The sequence below is a fragment of the Elephantulus edwardii genome, unplaced genomic scaffold (assembly GCF_000299155.1).
Source record: "Elephantulus edwardii isolate Elephantulus edwardi_28Jun2011 unplaced genomic scaffold, EleEdw1.0 scaffold00086, whole genome shotgun sequence".
Lineage (NCBI taxonomy): Eukaryota > Metazoa > Chordata > Mammalia > Macroscelidea > Macroscelididae > Elephantulus > Elephantulus edwardii.
In genome coordinates this window covers 3,477,798-3,500,189 of record NW_006399836.1, presented here as the reverse complement: position 1 = coordinate 3,500,189, position 22,392 = coordinate 3,477,798, and the positions used below count along the sequence as shown (strand labels likewise).

The following is a 22,392-nucleotide window of genomic DNA, read 5'->3' as shown; positions in this document are numbered from 1 at the left end:
CGTCTAGACCTTGTACAGCGTCTGCAGCAGGTTGTGGCGGGCAAAGGAGCAGGCTTCCAGGGCGCCATTGGGCCTGAGGGAGAGACGGGTCAGGGTGGGCTGCTGCTTCTGCGGCATGAGTCAGGCCGGACCCAAGCAGCTAATCCCATGATGACTCTGGGATGTCACTCCTCTGTTCCCCACACTGAGGGTGGGGTACACAGGAGGCCCAGAGAGGCTGGTACCCCATCCTGGGCCAAACAGCCCACAGGTCTGTCCAGACAGGAAGCTGGGGCTGCCTCCTTCCACCACACAGCCCCTGTCGGTGGCTTGGACAGGGACCCTCAGTGCCCACAGTGTCTTGCCTGAACCCCCATCCGCCTGAGATCCTAGCATCAAAGCAGAGGAAGACACTGTAGGGTGGGAAATGGACCCTAGTGGGGTGCAGCTAGGACCAGGACCGTGGGCTCCCTGACTGCAGGCCTGTGGACACCTCTGGTCCAAGCAGGCTTGGGGTCAGGGACTGAGGGTAGGGGACTGGCTCTGGGGTGTGAGGGTTGCCCACAAAAGCAGCAAGGATAGATGCTGAGGGGCTATGAGAACATGGAGGTGTTAAGAGTAGGGACAAGGTAAGCAGGAGACAAGCAGGGGTCACAGTCAGCGTCTGGGACTGTCCACTGACCTCCATCACCCTTAGTTCTTGCTCACCACTTCCCTGCAGACAAGGGCCCTACAGCCCCAAGGACCCTGACTAGGCATGTGACCTGGGCCTGGCTACACTGTGTGCAGCCCAGAGAAACTCAAATTGGAAGATTACAATGAAAAGATGAAGCTGGCAGGAAGCTGGTGGAGCATGCAGGGCCTCAGGAAGGACACCTGGACATCTCCTGACTCATCATGGGGGTTCCTGGGGTCTGGAGATGTTATGAAACTCAACTACAGCTTCCACTGCCCAGGACCCTCCAGGATAAGACCAAGCTCCTGTGTCTCAGCTCCATAAAGGGGGGTAGCTGCACGAGCCAGGTAGGGCTCAGGGGTCCTTGGAAAGAAACACTGAACTGCCCCCAGAAACCACACCAAGCACACAACCCGGTGTGACCTGGAAGGTGAAGAGTTACACATCTGTCCCCCACAAGACAAAACACTGTCCCTGAGCCCCTGCCCTCAGCTGGGCAAAGGGGAGACCTCCAGGATACTGAGCCCCAGGGGAATGGATGCCCAAGCCTGGGAGACTTCCCCTAAGTGGGTGCTGGCCGGGTGGGACTCGTGGACAGGGTCTGCTCAAGCAGGCCAGGCAAGTCCTGGAACATGGAGGCCTTGGCTAGTGACGCCAAGCTGGGGACACTCACTTGGTCACGAATGCCAGCAGCAGGGGAGCCAGGGCCTTGGGGAAGTAGTCCTGCTGCACCATGTGGTTCAGAGCCATCAGGGGGCCATACAGATTGGCAATGGCCTTGACCTTGTCTTCACTCTGCAAGAACACAGCAAAAAGGTTGTTTTTTTTTTTTATTTTGAAGGTAAAAAGATAGATTCTTGGAAAAAAATATGGAGGAGAGGCCAGCATTTAGGGTGAGCTTCAGGGGTACCCAGGAGTCGTGGGTCTCCAGCACCCAGACCACTGAGAATGCCCCTCAGCCGGGTTGATGCTGAGCCAGAGCCCCAAGGGAGGGCCCAGGGCTTGAGGTCAGGGGTGGGGTGGTGAGAGGAGGCTGAAGGCTCTTCCTCCTCCTCATCGGCCCCTCCTCCCCAGATTCCCCCCGCCTCTCCTGCTCCCTCTTCCAGCCTCACCTTGAGCAGACCCATGTGGATAAGGAGCCTGGTGAGGAAGACGTTGGAGTTGAAGGAGGAGGAGCTGAAGGCTTTCTTCATCAAGGCGTCTGTAAGAGGTGACCAGAGGGAGGGGAGATGTGGACACAGGTCCCAGATCGAGGGGGCCACAGGGACCGGCAGAGGGCTCAGCCATCGTCTGGCCCTTCTGTGCCATGGCTTCACGTACTAAAGGCTTGGCATGCCCACTCACTGTGCCCACCGGGTACGTGTGACAGGCCTCACCAGCCAGTGTTCAGATAAATCACCAAGTTGAGGGGTCAGTGCAATGAGGGCTGAGGGGCTAGCCTGGGGCACCAGACTTTTACATAGGAATTATTAACCCGTTCCCACGAGTCCAATGCTATGGATTCCACTCCTCCCTTCCCAGGGCCTCAGCCCTCCCCAGTGCTCCACTGAGCCAGGACAGCAAGCAGGGGCCCTCCCCCCCACATTCACGCCCCTCCTCTCCTGTCTGCCCAGCCATGTGCCCTGCCCCTGAAGGCCCGGTCCCCATAAGGTGACAGTGCACTCAGGCCGGCAGGTAACCGAGAGGCAATGAGGTAGACACGGCTGGGCTGGCTCCAACATCACAAGTGGGCGTCCTCCCCACATGGCAAGTCCCACTGAGGGGACATATCACAGGCACACAGAGGTGGGGACAAAGACTCAGCTCTCCTCGCCTTGCCAAGGGGCTTGGGCACCTGAACTCCGGGCTGTGTCCACGGGGCCTTGGGATGTGACCCTCTGGTCTTTCCATTGGAGCATGCCCCTCAATTCTGGCATCTTCCTGATACCTTTGCCCTACCTCACAAGGCCTGGAAAGGCTTGTGAGCTGCCTGGACACGGCTGTGCAACCGGGGGGAAGCTCTGCAACTCCAGGCTGCGGTGTCTTCCTCCTCGGAGAACACAGCAGAGAACAGCCCGTCCGCCCCGTGCGGGACTGCGAGAACCTGGGAGTCCAGGCCTGGGGGCTGACGGTGACCAGCAAATGTCTCTCCCAGGGAGGGTGAGCCCCCAGGTCTCTCTCGCCACGTTACCTACTGCGTCCTGCACAGCAGTCCTCACCGCGGCCTCGTCCTTGAACACAGAAGACACCTTGAGGAAGGCACAGACCACTTTCTCTGGGTCAGACGTGTCAATCTGAGGGGATAAGACAGTGGTCCTTAGACATCCTCTGAGCCTGGACTCGAGCCCCCATCCAAAGATGACCTCCCAGTCAGACAGCAGGCTTCTCACAATGATCGACCCTGAGACCTAATGCAGCATTTGGCCCAGAACCACGTTCAGAAGCCAGAAAGGGGCAGGAAAGATGTCAACCTGGGACAGCAAAAAAGTGGGAATTGCGGCTAATGCCAGAGGACAGGATGTGTGCAGGCTGAACAAGACACAAATGTGCTCAGATCACTTTTAACCCCAGATACACCACCACCAACAATGGCCGACCGTGGGGATATCATATCCTGAGCTCGGCGCAGGCTGGAGAAGCCTTGGCCACACACAGGCATCTGGTGGGCCATCCTGGTCCCATTCTTACATTAACGTCCCCCATGTTGTTCCCCTTTTGGAGCAATCCCAGGAGCCCTCGGAGGGCCAGGCTGGGGAGGCCACGCACCTGCTGGGCTATAAGCACAGAGCTCTTGGGTCCCAGGCGCAGCAGCTTGTCCGCGGAGGGAAAGGCGAGGAAGGTGGAGACATCTGAGGGCAGCGGGGAGGACAGGACGGGTGCTGGCTCCTGAGGAACAGGCAGCATTGGGGGCTCCACTGAGTGCCAGCCCCAGGATGCCCCCCAGCTCGGCCCACACACCTGCCAGAGCCCCCAGGCCTCAGGTCTAGAACGCAATCTATCCCCCCTCTCTGAAGGGCCTAGGCGCTGACCTGGAGGGGCTGGGGCCAGTCACCTCCCTAGGACTCGGTCACACTGCCAGTGGAGCCCTCACCAGGATGCCACGAAAAACTCGAGGCACATGGGGCTCCAAGCACCCCCAGAGCCCAGAAAAAAACATTAAACAATGCCTAGCTGTTTGCTTAACTGCTTCAAAAAACTGGAAAAGCAGCCCAATGCAACATGAGGGGGTCCTCAGTGCGGCCCACAGTTCTCCGGGGGCTTTAAGTGGAAACCTATGAGGGAACACGAACGGGTGAATGAGGCATGTCACCAATGGACATGCCAGCCCCCGGTCAGCCGAGGCACCTGGCCCTGCCACTGTCCCCCAATTCAGAGAGGGCTCCCAAAGAGTGGGCAAAGCAATCCACATCAGAACCTCCTTATGCTCACTCGTTTTTAAAACATTTGTTCTTTTAATGACAGGTACACAGAACAATCTCACTGACTTCACATGCAAGCAAGATCCTACTGAAGATTATCCAAAAACGACTGGAACAACACATCAACAGAGAACTGCCAAAAGTCCAGGCTGGGTTTAGAAGGGGTCGTGGTACTAGAGATATTGTAGCTGATGTTAGATGGATCTTGGCTGAAAGCAGGGAATGTCTGTGTTTCACCGACTATGCAAAGGCATTTGACTGCGTGGATCATAACAAACTGTGGCTGACTCTGAGAAGAATGGGAATCCCAGAACACTTGATCATTCTAATGCAAAACCTATACTTAGACCAGGAAGCAGTCGTCAGAACAGAGCAAGGGAACACTGCATGGTTCAAAATTGGGAAGGGCGTACGCCAGGGATGCATCCTATCTCCATACCTTTTCAACCTATATGCAGAACAGAAATGTGGGGTCAAGATTGGTGGACGATTTATCAACAATCTGCGTTATGCAGATGACACAACCCTGCTTGCTGAAACTGAAGAAGACCTGAAGCATCTGCTGCAGAGGGTCAAGGAGTGCAGCCTACAATATGGATTGAGGCTCAATGTCAAGAAGACAAAGATTCTCACCACTGGACCAATTGGCAGCATCAGGATGGATGGTGAAGAGATTGAGATTGTACACAGCTTTAGTTTGCTTGGCTCCACAGTCAACAGTCTTGGCACCAGCAGCCAGGAAATTAAAAGGCGCATTGCCATGGGAGAGTCTGCTGTTAGGGACCTCTCCAAAGTACTGAAGAGCAATGGTGTCTCTCTGGAGACTAAGGTGCATCTGATACAGGCCATGGTCTTCACAATCACTTGTTATGCATCAGAGAGTTAGACAATGACCAAGGAGGATAGAAGGAGAATTGATGCCTTTGAGCTGTGGTGGTGGAGAAGAGTATTGAGAATACCATGGACTGCTAGGAAAACAAACAGATTTGTCCTGCAAAGGGTTAAACTGGGTGGCTCCTTGGAGGCAAGGATTCTGAGGCTCCGTCTAACATACTTTGGACATGTTGTGAGGAGAGACCGGTCCTTGGAGAAGGACATCATGCTTGGTAGGGTGAAGGGACAGCGCAGGAGGGGAAGGCCCTCTATGAGGTGGACTGATTCAGTGACTGGGATAATTGGGATGGGAGTGTCAGACACAGTGTGATTGGCACAGGACAGAGCGGAGTTTAGGGCTATTGTACATAGGGTCACTATGAGTCGCAAGCGACTCGACGGCACATAACAAACAACAACAACAACATACACATATACACACATATACATACATATATAACAGATACATTATAAGTATCACAGAATTATAAATAGTATTTTTCTGGTGGCCTGGCTGGTAAGGAGTTGTGCGTCCATCCTGAAGGCAGGCAGTTTGAATCCACTAGCTGCCCTGAGGGAAGGGAGATGGTCAGTCTCCTCCTATGGGATTTACAGCTTCTGAAAATCAGCGGGAGGGTCAGCTAGGGGTCAGTTCCCGCATATAATAGCATATATTTATACATAAACACAAATCTAGAAACAGGTAATGCTACAGACTTAGAAAGAAATCTGTATTGTTACAAGCGAATCCTAAATGCAGACGGGCTATTGGACGAGTGTCTTTGTTCATCATTCCACTATGTTCATGGAACAGATTCAGGGCCCCAGGACCCATGAGGAAGGTGGGGCAGCCCCCTGCGGTTTAAGAGGCCTTGACTTCTGCATCATGAGGCGTCACTATTACAACAGAGCTCATCCTGACAGGTGACACCCCAGGCCCAAGCAGACCGGGCTCCCAGCTTTTCCAGGCTGTAAATCTTCAGGGATGCTGACTGGTGCGTGGCCATGGTGGTGAAGTGCATTGTGTGTTGGGCTGCTAACTAAAAGGTAGATGGTTCGAGTCCATCAGCTGTCCTGGGGAGAGAGAGGGGGTGGTCTCCTGTAAAGATTCTACCACCTGGGCAACCGATGGAGGGTGGCCAGGTGGTGGCACCGACTTGCTAGCAAGGGGCCTGGTTTCTCACTCACAGTAATGTGCCACCACTGGGCGGCTCCACGCCATCTGACCGTGGAGGTGCCTCTGGGGACCAGGGCCCTGATCCCAGCTACCAAGGAACTCACCCCACCATCAGAGTCCAGAATCTTCCTGGAGGGGGTGGGCGACTCCGCTGCTTGTTCCTGCTGCTGTGGCTCCTCCTCCTCCTCCTCTTCTTCCTCCTCTTCCTCCTCCTCTTCCTCCTCGTCTTCTCCATCGTCCTCTTCGTCGTCATCATCATCACCTTCGTCATCACTGTAGAGAGGAACCAGCTGAAGCAGAGCTCCCTGCCCAGGGGCCCCGGCAGCTGAGAGGCTTGGCTCCAAGAGCCCCAGAACACAGCCTGGCAGGGCGCCCATGGTGAGAGGGTGCCCCCGGCTGGAGGAGGGAGAACACGGCCCACCGCTCAGAGAAGTGCTGGTGCAGACAGCGGGGGCAACCTCAGCCCAGCCCCAAGGGAGCCCCAAGGCCGCAGAGGAAAGAGAGAAGGGGAAGAAAGATCTGCCTTTCACAGCCAGAGCCCAGGGGCTGGTGGGAACCCCACTCAGGCAGGGACACCCCCATCATGATGAGGACAGGGAGGTGTGGGTAAGAAAAAGTCAGTGGGAGGCTATGCACCCCCAGGAGACCCCATTCCTGCAGCAGCTCAGGGGCCTGGCACTGGGGAGATAAAACTCTCTGAAAAGTGAACGCAGCGGATGTGGTGGTCACAGGGGTGACCTCTACGGCTCACCCCTACATGGATGACCCACACCCCAGGACCTTCGCCTTCCATCTCCAATCTCCTTCTTCACACTGGAGCGTTCCCACCAGCAAGATCACACGCTCCACAGTCGGCCTTATCTCAAACACCAGCCCGAGCCCCAGCCTGAAAATGCCCATCTCCCACCCCTGCCACGACCCTCCACTCTTCTGTCCCGGACCACAGCTTCTGATCAGCCACACGCCCACATTCAGAGGATTCATCCTCTCCTGCTGAGCCTCTGTCCAATCTGCGACACCTCAGTTCTATGGCCCCTTCCGGAGCTATTCCCAGTTCATCCCAATGGGGTCTTATCCTCACACCCCGACTGCCTGGCACAGAGGTCGACCAATGAGTAGGACTGAGAAGGATCAGGTGGCAGCATGGCCTGGCCTACCTGAGCGACGCCAGCACCTTGGCCATGCTGAAGCCCTCCAGAACCTCCTGAAGCTGCTCACAGCCTTCTTCCCCCAGGGCGTTGCCTGCACAAGGGGGAACGGGGGTCAGGACAGGTTCGGGCCACTGGAGGATGGGCAGCGCCCCCCACCAGCTCAAAGGCTGGGCTGGGGCCGTGACTACCGTTGAGGTCCAGCTTCTCCAGCTCGGCCTTGTCTGCCACGGCCTCGGCAACGGCCAGCGCAGCCTCTCTCTTGATCTCACAGAAGGACAGATTCAGCTCCTGCGGGTGAAGCAAAAGGTGAGGAGACGGCCAGGAGCGCAGGCCTGGGGACCATGTGCACCTCGAGTCTCAGCCCCCTGGCGAGCGCAGGGCGGACAGAGAGCATGGAGCACCAACACCCAGGACCCAAGAAGGTGCCAGGTACCAAACCCGATTCCAGACCCAGCTGACTCTGGAGACCCTTTCTTACGAGGTGCCTCTGGGTAGATGCAAACTGTCAACCTTCCATCGCTGAGTTAACTACATGTCCCATTCCCTCCCCTGCTGCGTACGGATGTTTGAATCAGGGTCACCCCATAGGACAGGGCGGCACTGTCCCCTAGGGCTGCTGTCACTGTCATGGAAGCAGCCTGCACAGCTCTTTCCCACGATGACTGCGTGCTTAACCGCTGCACCACCAGGACCTTTTGTGCCTCACTCCAGGACTCACAAGCACATTTGGATCCGCCCCACATCACGCCTCCTTCCCACGTCAAGAACACAGAAACTGCTGCTCAGAGCCAGGAGGCGGCCCACCTGCCTCTACAGACGAGACCCTCGCAGCCCCTGGTCCCGCGGCAGAGCCCGTGCGACGTGGACGCTACCTTGAGCCTGGGCAGGCCCCCACGCACGGCGTCGGCGATGGCCACTGCACCCTTGGAACGCACCAGGCAGTCCCCGAAGTTGATCACCTCCACCTGACGCAGGATCTTCAGGGTCTGGGGTGAGAACGCAGGGAGCTGGGTGAGGAGCGGGCCTCACCAGACCCGCAGCAAACCCCAGCAGCATCTCCTCCATACTTCACACTGTCCTTGGCATCTCCGCCCGGTTCAGTCGTTGACCGCCTGGCCAAAGCCACCACCCCTGCTACAGACAGACCCTTTTCCTGAGGTGTCCGAGACTCCCTCCCAGCTCCGTTACTTCCAGCAAACGTGTCCCATATCTGTCTCCCCTCTTCATCCCATCACCCCTCCAAAGCCCATCACTCCAGACCAGGCCCATACACGGGGCCACCAATGGGCCTTTCCACGGGCTACCGACCCCTCTCCTGGAAAGGCCCCTGTCCTCTGTCCGGAACATGCCCTGCCCCACCTCACCTCGGCCATGGCCACGGCCCCCTTCTCTGTGAAGGTGTTGTCATTGAGGTTGATGACCCGCAGCAGGGGGTTGATGGCGAAAGCCTGGGCCAGGGCTGTGACTCCAGGGTGGTTGATCCCGTTCTGTGGCATGTGGACCTCCTCCAGGGTCCCAATGATCTGGGAAGGACAGAGAGCCATGAGCAGGTGGGCAGACAATGATCCCTAGCCGGCTGGGCCTCCACAGTTCAGCTCTGGATGGAGCACAGGCCAGGCACCTTTGTCCTGGGGACCCAGCAGGGCACACACACAGGGCCTCCTAACAAGCACCATCGGCCAACCAAGGCCCAGTACAGGCCTGGGCTGTTCGTGTTCTCTGTGCCAGGGCTCCTTCGGGCAGACGAGGGAAACCCACCGACCCCACTACAGAAGAATGTTTCTAAATGTGAAATGCTATGGGGTTGCCACATGTGAGCATGGCTGCATCCAATCCTCTCCACAGCCTGTGGGAGCAAGACTGCACTGGGATGCTCTTCAGGGAAGAGTGGGCAGCAGACAGCTCTGACGTCACACGCCCAGCACCGCAGGGTGCCTTCGGCAAGCGCTGGCTGCAGTCAGGGCCCCACGCTCTGAGGATCCATGTGGCCCTCCCCATTCTGCAGCCTGCCCGGCCTTTCCTCCTGGGCCCTCCCTGCCTAGTCACACAGGTAAGAGGGTCTTCCGTAAGCCACCAACCACCAAGCTCTTTCAGCCTGGCCTTTATTCGCTTTTAAAACTGTTCGCTGTTGTTGAGGATACAAAGTAGAATATCACACCAATTCATCCATTTCTAGATGTACACCTTAATGACACATTCATCCTGTGACCAGGCAAGTCCCCCACCATTCTGACCCTCTTCAGAGCTCTATCTTCCCCATTAACAGAACCGAGGAAGCAATATTTCTGCACCCACATTTAAAGACCCTCTGAATTCCATTCATGGACTGCAGGGTCCACTCTCAAGTCAAGAGTGCTGAGGACACATCACAAAGGTTTGGCACAAGCAGCACAACCCTGTCTTCAGCGGCTTGAGGACATTCCCTCAAAGAGGGGAACTAGCCCCTCCGGCTCCTGCCACAGAGAAGCCAAACCTCTCTTCTCTTCTCCCTGCGGCCTAGTGGGCCCAGGACAAACCCCCCATGAGGTCTGCAGCAAAGGACAGATGCGGCAGGCGCTGCTCAGAGGGGCAGGACTGTGGGGGTCTGAGAAGAGGGAGATAACTCCTGGGGTTCCAGCCCCTGGGCAGCTGTGGGATGGGGAATGCAGGAGGTCAGGATACCCGCTGCTTTGCCCTCACCCACAAGCCAATGGCCTGCTTCAGGCCCCTTCTCGGTCTCAAAGGCAAGTCCCCGGTCCACCTCATCCCGGGCTCGATGACCTCTTATACAAACGCTCACGCGTGTATGCGCACCGGTGCTGGCCAGGCCCACCCAGTGCCTGGAGAGCCTGCCCTGCCGAGGCTCCTTCACCCTCCAGTGAGCTGCCCAACCCTCAGCCAGGGCAGGGATCAAGTAGCTGCAGACACAAGAGGTCCTAACTGCAAGCCCAAGGGGTCGGACTTACAAGCCTGTGGGGAGAAAGCGACTTCGGGTAGACAGATGTCCTGGTGACTTGGCTGAATGCCAAGTGCAAGCTGGGCTTCTTCCCACCCAGGACCACCAGCCCCTAGAGCTCCACAGCAGTCAGGGTCAGGGTGGAGGACAGGCCACTTACCCCAAAAGCATCCGCCAGAGCAGTGGCTCCATCGTTCTCCAGGCGGTTCCTGCCAGCCACGAAGACCTTCAGGGTCAGCGGCTTGCCGTGGGCGCTAGACTTGCGGTGACACTCGGTCAGAGCTGCTGCCAGGATCTGTGGGGGCAAGGCAGGGCCCAGCCTGTGGGCAGGAGGTCCTCGGCCTCATGGGGTGGCCATGACACTGGACAGCCCCCGTCACCCACCAGTGGTGAGTAAAGTACAATGGTCATTTGTGCCCTTACACAGATGGCTCTGACTCCCAGGAAGCTCTCTGGGCTCAGCTTCATCAAAAGTGACCAAGAGGACAGGTAACACCACCTTTGTCTGGGGGCTGCTGCAAAGCAGGGATGAGGTGCCATCAGGGACACTAATGTGCTTGTGTCTACAAGGATGAGGTCCCGCCTCTCCAGGTCCCTCCTCTAGGTGGCGCTGCACTGGTGCTCTGTGCTGGTGCAACCATGTCACCAAGGGACTCAAGGAGAGCTCGCTTTCCATCAGATGAGCCGAGCCCGGGGAGTGACAGTCCCTCACCTGGCCATGTCCTGGGAGAGGGCCAGCTGGGGTGGGCCCTGGTGCCCCTGCTTGCCCTGTCATGGGGCAGAGAGTGACAGATACCCCTCAGCAGGGAGCCCCACAGCCGTTGAGCCTAAGGAACCTCACACCTCATCCAGCTTCCTGAACCAAGGTGCAAATCCACATCCCACTGGCTGGACGGCACGACTTGTGGACCAAAGTCATGTCTACCTGTCTACAGCATCACCCACATTTCAAGGGACAGGTAGGTGCACAAAACACCCTGAAGGAGAGGACGTCTTGGAGCCATGTGGGCTCTGGGCCCCCAACTCTTTTTGTCCTTTGGCTGGGCAGGGTCAGGGCCATGGATGGGGGAAGGGGAGGCAGAGATCAATGGCGAGAGGTGAGGGATGGAGAGGGGACTCAGCACCCTTGACCATGGCCTGGAGGTGCCAGAATGGACCTGAGAGATGTAGGGCTGCAGCCAGAAGGACAGGCTCTGAGAAGGGACACTTTTCCACAATGACCACCCAGACCTGATGGCAGGAAAAGGGAGACATCCAGTGCAGGACTACGATTGTCCACTGTGCCTGGCCCCTAAGTGTGCACACACCCCAGCTTGCGCCTCCAGCACCGTTCTCAGGGCACAGCAGGACCACGAGGCCCCACAGTCTGTGTGCTGCCGAATCAGCAGATCAGAACATGGACGCAGCATGGCCTCTGTTGCCAAGGCAACGTAAGAACTGGGGATGTTGCTTAGCAACCACACCCTCAGCCTCCATCTCCTCTCCCACTAGCCACAGGCTGCTGCCTTTGAGGCTTCTGTCCTTTGAAGAGAAAAAATGACAGGCAGCCGCCCAGCTAGGGCCCACGAGAGATACCATGGTACATTCCTGAGAAGTTAAAGAGAGCTGAAGACTGAGAGGCAGTGATGAGGGGCACACAGCACCCACTCCCAGTGCCCACAATACAGCCGCTTAGGGTGGTGGGGACCGTGCTGAGGGTCGGGGGAAGGTGGTGGGGGCAGAGAGAGGGACAGTACCCACCTTGCCGCCACCGATGCCCATGCCACAGTTGTTGAGTCTGAGCTCCCGCAGGGTGAAACAGGTGGAGCTCTTGAGCAGGGCCTCGAAGCCACGCACACCATCAGGTCCGAAGGCATTGTCACTCAGGTCCAGCTCCACCAGCTGCGCCCCAGCTGTGATGAGGCCTTCCCCGAGAGAGATCTGGGTGCAGACGGGGGCCTCGTCAGCTCCACAGACACGTACTGGGCGCTGATTCTGCACTAGGCCCAGCAGTCTGCCCCCTCAAGTAGGAAGGGGCCCTTGCACACCAGGCCGAGGCGCACTTGAGCTCAGAACCGTGAAAACCAAGGTGAGTGAGAGGTCCACAACTCAGCCCTGAACCTAAGGAGAGGAGGCCGGGAGGCTGGGGGCTGACCCCTCTTCAGGAGCGTGGGGCAGGAATTCAGGCCAAAGTGGCTGCTGGCAGCCTGTGGGAGTGGGGGTGGGGGTATTGGCCCAGGGCAGGGGGGTCAGGGGATGATCCTCAGATGCACATGGAAAAGGGAAATGGGTAATTACAAAGACCACCAGGCTTCTGGGAGTGACGAGGAATATGGGCACCCCAAGAGAAATGGCAGTGAGCAGGTTGGGGAGGAGATACTGCCCCAGTGGACCCCACTGTCCCCTCACCACAGGACAAACACACAAGCCACACTCCGGCTCCCCACTGTGCATGTGGCCGCAGCCTGTCCCCACCCCAGCAGTCTCTGCGGTCACACCAGGCCCTGCCTTTCCTGTTGCTCCCTCTGAAGCAGATCCTCCTCATCGGGGAGTCAGAGAGAACTCCGCCATCAAACAAGGGAAGACGGGATGCTAACACATCAGACGGAGCAGACGGCAGGCTGACGCCCAGGTGAACGCGTCTGCACACGAGGCCCGGTGCAAGCGCCAGTCTCCCGTACCTGCTATCTGAACACGGTGTCGCCCTACCGAACTTGGGACCCACACTCCACAGAGTCCCGCCGCATGAGGCTCTCACTGACACCCACGGGGAAGCCCTTCTGATCCTCTACCCAGGGAGCCCACCACAGTCCCTGTCACATCAGAGGAAGGGGCTCTTCAGAAGGCAGGCTAAATCCTGTCCTGGAACCCACCCTAGAGCTGGCTGGATGGAGGAAGGCTGGAGAAGGCACCCCAGCACCCGAGTTTGAGGCTCACACAAATGCGGGTGACAGGCCTATGGCGACAAGCTAAAGGGGCTTCCCTGTGAGAACCCAGGAAAGCAGAAGGAAGCCAAGGCAGAAGGGAATAAAGGAAAGGAGTGGTGTGAGGAAGAGAGAGAGTGAGTGTGTGTGCGCGCACGTGCTGAGGGCAGCCTCAGCCAGCTGAGGAAGCAAGCACAGGGCACCACAGGGTGCCGGAAAGAGAAAGGCCAGCACTGGTCTACAGTGAGCGACAGCACACAGGTGGAGCGGGGGGGAGCCCAGGACCCCTGGTCTAGGCTGTATCTCCTCCTTGTCCTTACTTACACTGAGCTCCTCCTCGGCACATCCTCCCTCCTGCCCCCACCAGCCAGGCTAAGCACATCATGGGGCAGATGAACCAGGTGTGAGAACAGCCCAGGGCGGGGTGGCAGCCTCATCCACTCACCAGGGCCGGCGGGATCTCGGACCTCAGCCTCCCCGTGAACATGTCGCTCCAGTGGCATCGCTTTGGGAGAAGCAGAGAGGGGTTGTCAGGGATTCCTGGGGCTGACCTGCTCCCAGCAAGCGGTACAGTTTCCAGGTGGATGGGGAAATGCCCTGCACCACCCCCACTCCCACTCCCTGCGTGGGGTTCCCAGGCAAGAGACTGTAGGTGAGAGGCTGGCCCAAGGGGAGGCCCTGAGCCTAGGGGCTGAGCACTTAGCAGCAAAGCCCCAATCTGGGCAACTCCGGTTGTCTGGAGGGACAGAGATGTGTCCCAGTTTCAAGACAAGGCAGCAATCCAATGGGGTCCAAGGTGCCCGCCCCACGTGCCCACCTGTTTCCCACCAGGTATGGCTGCATTTCGAAGACTCTCTCCCGCTCAGTCCAGTTCTAGCACTGGGGCACCACTCTGCTCTAAACTTGCTACTCTGTCTTCTGAAGAGAGAGCAGGCAGATACAAGTACTATTGTTTCTTTCTTTCATTTCTAGTTACTTTGTATTTATGGAAAACAATAATCATCTTCCATTTACAGAGCTCCTGTTTACTTCTAAAGTCTTTAAAAGGAAACATTAAGAAATAATCTCCAGAAGCAATGGCTACATGCTGAACCCATGCTGCCAGAAACATGGAATCTCCGGGCACACAGGCCTACCCCACAAACTCTGCTTGCTCTGCTCACCGCTAAAACATCAACCCTGGCAGTGTAGCTTGGGCAAATCCAGCCTCCCCGGGCCAAACCTGAGAACTGATACACTCATATGCCTGAAAAGACTCCGGCCCTAAATTCAGCCTTCAATATGTACTTGTTGGTTTTGCACAAGGTGCTGTGTGTCCTATGAAGCTAACACAGAGCTCTGGCGGCCTACGTTGCAATACCAAAGGCATGTAGTTCAAATTCACCAGCTGCTCTGTGGCAGAAGGCTGGGCAATCTCCTCCCGTGAGATCTGCTGCCTCTGGAAACCCGCTGGACACCAGCTATAGTTGGTTCCAATTTGCTGACACACACAATCAGAAACGACGTAAAGCCTTCGGCCTCACCTGGGGGCTGGTGCGGGGTGTTCATAAGTTGCCCACTAGGCCTGGGGCCATGAATAAGGGACCCACAGCCAGAGCTTGGGTCCCTCACAACAGACACAGCACCGAACCCTACATGGTCCAAGCCCCACCCTGCTCTTGAGCGAGAGGGTCGGTTGGCATGTATCACGTCACGCTTGCGCTCCAGGCCCAGCCTGTGAGGTGCGCAGCCCCAGGTGAGACTCCGCTGAGCCCACCTCTCTACCTGTAAGAGCTGACCTGACCTGTGCACAAGCTGCAACAAGGAGACACATGTTGTCCTGGCCCTGAGCCAGGCTCAAGGGCAGCTTGCAGCCTGCACAGCCCCACATGAGAAAGTGGGGTGAGTGAGGCCTCAGGGAAAAGGCCCAGGGTTGACAGTGGTGCACACGCCCTCACACAGCCTCACGGCAACCTCTGAAGAAGGGGCCCAAACTCAGGAATGAGCTCAGGGCAAGGCCTTGTCATGCAAGTCAAGAGGTGGACCTGAGGCTCGAACCCTCCACACAAGGTGTCTCCTGTGTCCTGAAGCCTCCAGGCCCAGGCCCAGCTCCTCACACCTTCTTCCTGGGTCACTGGAGTTACTCTGTTACAAAGTCACAGCCAGCATGTTCTCTAGGAAAGAACAGGTTCAGGCTGCAGGGCAGAAACTGTCACTGTCTTCACTACGAACCTGACAGTGACCTGTTTAAGGAAACAAGCAGTAAGGGTTATTACTAAGCTAACTTGTAGTGTGTTTCTTTCTCTGTCCACAGGGAGGGCCTTCCCCTGGCAAAGCCAAGTCATTTCCACTTGTGACCCTCGTCCTGTCTTCCCTGCTATCAGAGGCACCATGGAAAGAGTGCCGGGCCCAGGTGTGATACAGCTGGGCCACTTCCCTTCACAGGTCCTCTGAGCCCCACGCTCTGGAAGAGATAAATGGAGACGGTGTCGAGCCCCAGGCTGTTCTTGGGGATTAAAATACACCCATGGAAGATGTCAACTCCGCCGTATTAAGACATGTTCACTCTGAGAAGCAAGCCTCTTGCCTCATGTCCCCTCAGAGTTCATCCGTTCATGTGCACCAGGCACCAGGCACAGTGACATTTTAACACATGCGGCCTCCCTGCTTGCCAAACTGCATCCTGAAGGACTGCTGGAAAGTGGAACCCACTTTGGGACAGGAGGGGACAGAGGACTCTGTGTCACCCTTTGCATTGGCTGCAGAGGATGCTACTGGGCTCCAAGCTTCCACTATGAGCAACTTTGCTCAGGAGAGTCCCAGAGCAAAGCAGACAGAATGTGCCAGAAGCACAGCTCCGTCTGAGCCCTTTTCAAATCTGTGTCCATCCTCCTCCCAGATGCCCTGCTGGGACAGGGGATGGAAGGTTCTCCTGGTTCACCTCTGCCCCTTCCCCCTTTATTTTCACAGGTGTTGCCCTAATAAGCCACTCAAGAGGCTGAACCTCCTCACAGCGTCAGCTTCCTGGAGGACCTGGGGGACAGGTTATGTGAGGTGAGCGGGCCTGGTCATGCTGTGGCTATGCTGAGACAGAGGGGACACTCAAAGTGACTGCCAACAGGGCAGGACCTGCTCACCTTCAACGCTGGTTTCTTTTCCAAGGCCTTGGCAATGACCTTGGCTGCTTCCACACCCACAGTGTTGCCCTCCAGGCGCAGAGCCTCTAAGCCATCAAAGTCTTCAATTTCTTTAATCACGTCTTTCGCTGCCCAAGACCAAAGAAGAGAGCATTAGAGTCCAGGAGTCACAGAAGAGTCCAGGAGTCACAGAAGAGCGAGGCAGAACAGTGAAGCGCTAGCCTTGGTTCCCGTGGGGTACTCAGAGAGGCAGGGGGCACAGCCACAGACTGTCCACTGGGAAGGAGTCAGGTTTAGATGAGACGCAGAAAATGCTTCCAAGCCCACTGAAGGAGGGAACTGGTTGCCAGGAGCAGTCAGCAAAGCTGGGTGAGTGAGGAGCCAGGTCGGCCAGGGACCTGCTTGCACACAACGGCTAGCTTGCATACAACAGCTTTCACTGTTAAATCGCACACATGCGCGCGCACGAACACACACACACACACACACTGTTTCCTTATAATGAAAAACCACCAACATGACCTTCAAGAGAAGGTAGGTTCATTCCCTGAAAGACAAGACACGGTCCCACCAACAGCATGACTAATGGGGACCCAGTGCTTATGTGACTGGGAAAATACTCACAGGACCATAATAAAGGAAAAATCAGGATATTCAACAGAGTTGGTCTGGTCATACTTTAAAAACATTAGACATAGATAAGGGTAGAATCATGCTCCCTATACCCCACCCCCACAAGAGAGCTGTGAGTGCCAACTCGGGTGTCTGCCCAGGAGAAGCCGTGGTGGTCAGCTTCGGTAAAGACTTAGAGCCTTGGAAACCTGGCAGGGCAGCTCGACTCTGGCCCACAGGGTTAAAGAGTTAGAATGGAAGCACACCCATGTTTATCCCAGCTTTGTTCACAATCGCAAAGAGTTAGAAACAGCTTAAGTGTCCATCAACAAATGAATGGATAGAACAGCTCTGGTATTTTCACAAAATGAATGGAATGCTACACTGCATTGAAAAACAAGGAACTCATGCAATATTATTCAAAATGGATGACCAGGGAAGACATTATGCTGAGTGAAATATCTCAGTTACATAAGGACAAATACTGCATAGTGCCACTGTTGTAAAACGGAACTGACATAGGAGTTGGGGCGGGGGAGACTGAGAAAGATGGGTTAAATTATGTATACTGCATTGAAACAGATGAGAGAGAGAACTGTTTAAAAGGTATTTATTATTAGGTATTATTGTCATGACATGAGTCCAGAACGAAGGCTGCATAGTAGAGTGAATGGACTTGGGGAGAGGGATTGTATAACAATGAAAAAATTTTTCTTTTACTTTTCAAAGAGAAGAATGAACTGGAGGGGAGGGGTGGGCAGGGAGAAAAGTGCAACAATGAATGAATGGAAATCCAAAGTCTCTGGAAACTTTTATTCAAATTAATAATAATAAAAATTTATGCTTAGAAGGGTAGAGGGAAAGCGCAGGAGAGGAAGACCTCAGATGAGATGGATTGATACAGTAACTAGGGCAATGGGGGTAGGTGGTCAGAGCCAGTGAGACTGGCTCAGGACAGGGCAGGCTTCAGAGCTACTGCACATAGGATTGCTATGAGTCACAGGTGAATTCACGGCACATGACAACAACAGGCTTTTGTGGCTGAACTGCCCCTCTATACTGCTGTATTATACCATCTGTGACAGTGTCACTTCCTCAGACACCCTCACCCCACCTCCCTAACCGGGTGAGGCTACAAGGGTCACTTTCTTGTTACATGGTGACTTATTAACATGCATTTTCCTCCGTGGGCCAGGAGCTAACCCAGTGAGGCGAGCACTCGGTCTGCAGCATGAGGTCTCACGCTGACGAGAAGTTCCCACATTCCCCACCACGGTCTGGGAGGCAGCTACTGCGGCTGCAGTACAAGTGTGCAAACTGACACACGGGGAGGTAGACATGGCGACTGGCAGCTCATCCCATTTCTACTTCAGACAAGTGCGAGCTGCCTCATTTTCTCAAGCGGGAAAACGCAGGTCTCAGAACACAGCTGCTCCATCCAGGAATTCTGGGAAAACAGCAGAGCCAGCCTCAGACTGGTTTTCCAGAACTGAACGTGTGTGCCCCCCACAACCCTTCCTTGCTTCTGTGACAACGGGACTCCTCATGCCAGGAGAGAAGCCCCCAGGCTCTCCGAGGGCACACTGAGTCCCGGGTCTCAACTGTACTCCTGCGAGTGCTGGAGGGATCTCTCCACACCGAGAGTGTCCCAGGCTCCAGCTTGGGACTGCTGTTCAGCCTCTGTGCAACCCTCATTTAAACCAGGACAGGAAAGCCAGCACCCCAAGGCAGGGCCTGCTGGGTGAGCACCCAGGTCCTTGAGCCTGTGCCCTCAACATTACCCTGCGGAGTCAGAGTACAGCCCGGCCCGGCCTGGAAGGCAAGGCCCTTATATGGGGAGAACTGGGGCAAGCAGAGTTCACAGGCGGGCCTGCCTCACCTCTAGACCAGCAATGTCTAATTTAAAGTCATGCTTCATTTAAAGACACACTGACTGGTGGAACAGGTTAGGGATGGCTCCAAACAGGAATGTCTGACCCCTGTGCCACTTCAGGGACTAACACTGGGTATTGTAACTGTCACAGAAAGGAGAAAAGTCCTTCTTTAGTGCTGAAGTGACTAGAGGGAAAGGGACAGGGGCAGAGAGAGGGACAAGAAGAGGGAGGGGGAGATGGAGAGGAAGAGGTACATTGGAACCTATAGATGCACATCTCTGCCTCCTTCACTCCCAGTGAGACCAGGCTGCTCAGCAGAGCATTCCGGGGCCTCTTTCCTTCTAGCTGGGGCTCCCTGAGGGATCCTGCAACCAGATGCTCCCAGCACTTGGTCTGAAGTGCCCCTTCAGCCTTCAAGGCAGCTTCACACACCACCTCCCACAGGGAGACCCCCGGCCCAGCCCTGCCTCATGCCCAGAGCTGGTCCTGCCTCTCACTGCGTTTACCAGTCACGGTCACGTGAGCACAGAGTTCCTACTCCAGGTTCTGAGCTCCTCAGAGGCTGTCACTGGGTGCCCCTCAGGACCTACAAGAGGCGGGACCGTGAGGACTCACACTGCTGAAGTGATGAGGTTACCAGCCTGGACTTCAGAGCCAGACAAGCTTGGGTTCTAATCCCAGCCCCCCCAATTAGAGGTGGGTGCACGGACAAGTGATCTCACTGAGTCTCAGTTTCCCAATCTGCACAACAGAAATGAACCACCTTGGAAGCTTCTAAAAGGATAAATGGAGATGCTCTCCACAGGCATCCAACTCCCTGCCTGACACATGCGCACACGGCGTGGGGTGGGGGTTTCTTTTGAGGGAAAACAACAGAACTCCCGCTGCACAGAAACGAGGGCTCCACTGGACCTGAGAAGGGCCTGGCTTTGCCATTCACCAGCAGTGTGACCCTCGGCAAGCTGCTCAGGTCCCCCGGCCGCTCTTTCCTCGTTTACAGCACCTGCTTCCTCAGGGATGCTGTGAGGGCTCGGGAAGCACCCAGACATCGTCAGGTCACAGACAGAGGTCAGGAATATGCATCACCATGCACCCAGCAACCCAAGGCGTCCCCTTAGGGGAGGACAGCCAGATCACCATGCATGGTGACCCCTGGGCATGCCCAAGCCCATTCCCCTGGCCCATCCAGGCCTCTGGGGTGCCCAACAACTGACATGGGCACCTTCACTTTCGAACACTCAGTAACCCTGGGTGGGTCAGCCAGCCATGCTTTGGGCAGAGATAGAAAAACATGGTCTGCGTTCTGGTTCCCAAGTCTCTGTGTATCTGGACCCTGCACAATGACAGGGGCATCCACAGCCCTGTCCCCCTCCCCAGAAACCTGGGACTGTGGCTTCTATGCAAGGCCATGAGTGCCTCGGTTCTGGGGAGGGTGACAGAGCCACCTGACCTGAGATGGCCACTAGCTGTGTCCTCTCGCCAGCACTTCCTAGTCACAGGCACACAGGCAGGGCAGCACTCGGGCCTACACACATCGTGGACTCTGTGAGGACGGGCCCCAGCACACACCTCAAAGAGCCACTGAGAAGCGACCAGGATCACGGAGCTAACGGTCAACACTGGTGGGCACCAAGGGCGCTGTCCTGGAGGGAGCGGGCAGCGGCTCAGATACTCACCATCCTCCGCAGTGTTGAGTTTGAGGCTCTTGCCCTTGAAACTCAGCTGTCCCTCGGCCACCTGGGTCTTGGCCAGTGTCTCTGCCAGCTTGGCAATGTCTTCAGAGGCCATGCTGGCCACGCTGGAGAGCTCTCCCTGGGATCTGCAGACTGAGGGGCAGAACAGCAATGAGAGAGGGAGAAAGGAGGCCCCCTCGGCCTCCGGCTTAGAAGGACAGGACATCAGTCACCTTAGGGACCCCCAGCCCCTGCTACAGAGACCCTGAGAGCTACACCTGCTGAGGAGAAAAGAAAACAGCATGAGGGAAGCCACCGCTTGAGAAAAGCAGAGAAGGTAGCACAGAAGTCCAAACCTCACATCCCAGCCCCTGAAGAATTCCCCCTCACTTCAAATCCCCCTGTCCAGCTGGGGCCACCAGGTCTGTCCCTGCCCTGTGTCCCCAGCACACACCTTCCTGGTCATCTTGGCTGCTCTCTGTTTGAGAATCCCACTCCCCAAACAAGATAGAGATGGCTATGCCATCCACGTCATCCATCCTGAGGAATGTCCCACCGCCCTCACTGGCATGGCTGTGGGGGCGGGTGCCGGGCAGCCACTGAGAGCCTGATCTTAACCCTGCCCAGGTGATGGGGCAGCCCAGGGTGGGCAGGCCTCAGGGCTTCCTAGGAGACCAGGGCTCTCTACATCACAGTCATCATCACAATAGGCCAGGGACAGAGTTAAAGGAAAAAGGAACTTCCCACCAAGAGCGCAGCCAACTGGCCAGGGCTACAAGACGATCACAGATAAGATGGCAGATGATCGGGGACCAAGGAAGAGAGCTGCATGGAGACAGAACTAGGCATCCACAGAGAGACTCCTCCCAATTCCTCCCCTACTCATCCTCCTGACACCACGGCCCCCATCTGCCTACTCCTTGGGGTTTACTCTGGGCCTCCTCCCCCAGTCTGAAGTCCTGTCACCCGGTGTGTTTATGTCTATTTGTCTTATTTCCTGGATATATAAGTATCCACTCATTCATTCAACATCTACGGATCACTATTCTGCGCTCATGCTTGGAAAAATGACTGAAAGGGGGGAAGACCCTCATCGAAATGGACTGACACAATGACTGCAGTGGGTCCAAGTCTGCCAGAGATGATGAGGATGGCTCAGCACAGGGCACAGTTCAGATCTGTTGTTCACGGGTTTGTGATGACTCACACTTGACTCAACAGTACCTAACAACAACTTCATGCTGGGGGAGCTCTGGGGGCAAAGTCCATGGCTACTGCACTGCCAATCGTGTCTCTGGTGGTTCGAATCCACTGGCTATTTCACAGGAGAAAGACGGCTGTCTCCCCCCTTTACCTCAGACACCACAGGAGGGCCACCAGGACTTGCATTATGCTTGACAGCAGTGAGTCCGAGTTTTTCACTCTGTTGAAAGGGGCTCTGATGGCACAGTAGTTAAGCATTCAGCTGCTGACCCAGAGGTCAGCAGTTCAAACCCACAAGCTTTCTCTGAGGGAGAATGATGTAGCAATTTGCTTTGGAAACCCTATGAGGAAGTGCTACTCTGTCTTATGGGCAAGTGTTGTCTTTTGTTGTTACTGTATTTTCACTTTGTGTTGGGACTTGTTCCAGGAATGAAAATCATGGCAGTGGAAAAAGTGACAAAAAGCCTGTCCTTGAGAAACACTCTAAAATAAGGGATTTCATATATTTCTGATAAGAAGGAAAAGTGGGTGAGGAGGTTTTCACTTGTTCAAGCACAATGGTCAAGGGGAAGATTGCCTGGAAAGTGACAGTTAAGACCACAAGCTACTAGAGATTGACATTTAAAAGCATTTGCGGGGAAGAGCACTTGTACACAGGGAACAGCAAACACAAAGGCTCTCTGGGGAGAGAGGAGAGGTGGAGGAATTGCATGGAGGTGGCTGGGGCTGCACAGCGAGGGAAAAGATTAAGAAGCCAAGAGCAGGAGGTACAATTCAAGGGGACTGGCTCTTAATGCAAGTGACAGAACCATCTCGTAGATT

The 22,392-nt window shown here is 55.9% G+C and overlaps 1 protein-coding gene across 1 annotated transcript; it reads right to left on the bottom strand.

Moving 5' to 3' along the window:
• Window positions 1-3: 3 nt before the first annotated feature.
• RANGAP1 (Ran GTPase activating protein 1) lies at window positions 4-20,518 on the bottom strand. Its single transcript, XM_006890088.1, has 15 exons — window positions 20,371-20,518; window positions 16,209-16,336; window positions 13,538-13,597; window positions 11,930-12,109; window positions 10,350-10,484; window positions 8,619-8,777; window positions 8,127-8,240; window positions 7,443-7,542; window positions 7,261-7,345; window positions 6,208-6,376; window positions 3,401-3,520; window positions 2,826-2,928; window positions 1,768-1,856; window positions 1,329-1,450; window positions 4-73 (listed from the first exon to the last, which is right to left on the bottom strand). The coding sequence occupies exons 1-15, from the start codon at window positions 20,480-20,482 to the stop codon at window positions 4-6; spliced, it is 1,746 nt and encodes a 581-aa protein (XP_006890150.1). The 5' UTR covers window positions 20,483-20,518.
• Window positions 20,519-22,392: the final 1,874 nt, after the last annotated feature.

Excerpts from the sequence above, each read along its gene's own strand:
- RANGAP1 (XM_006890088.1), bottom strand. The coding sequence starts at position 20,482 with ATGGCCTCTGAAGACATTGCCAAGCTGGCAGAGACACTGGCCAAGACC. Across the intron at positions 13,598-16,208 it reads AAAAGAAACCAGCGTTGAAG|CGATGCCACTGGAGCGACAT; the intron begins GTGAGCAGGTCC and ends CTTCTCCCAAAG. Across the intron at positions 74-1,328 it reads CTGCTGGCATTCGTGACCAA|GCCCAATGGCGCCCTGGAAG; the intron begins GTGAGTGTCCCC and ends TCTCTCCCTCAG.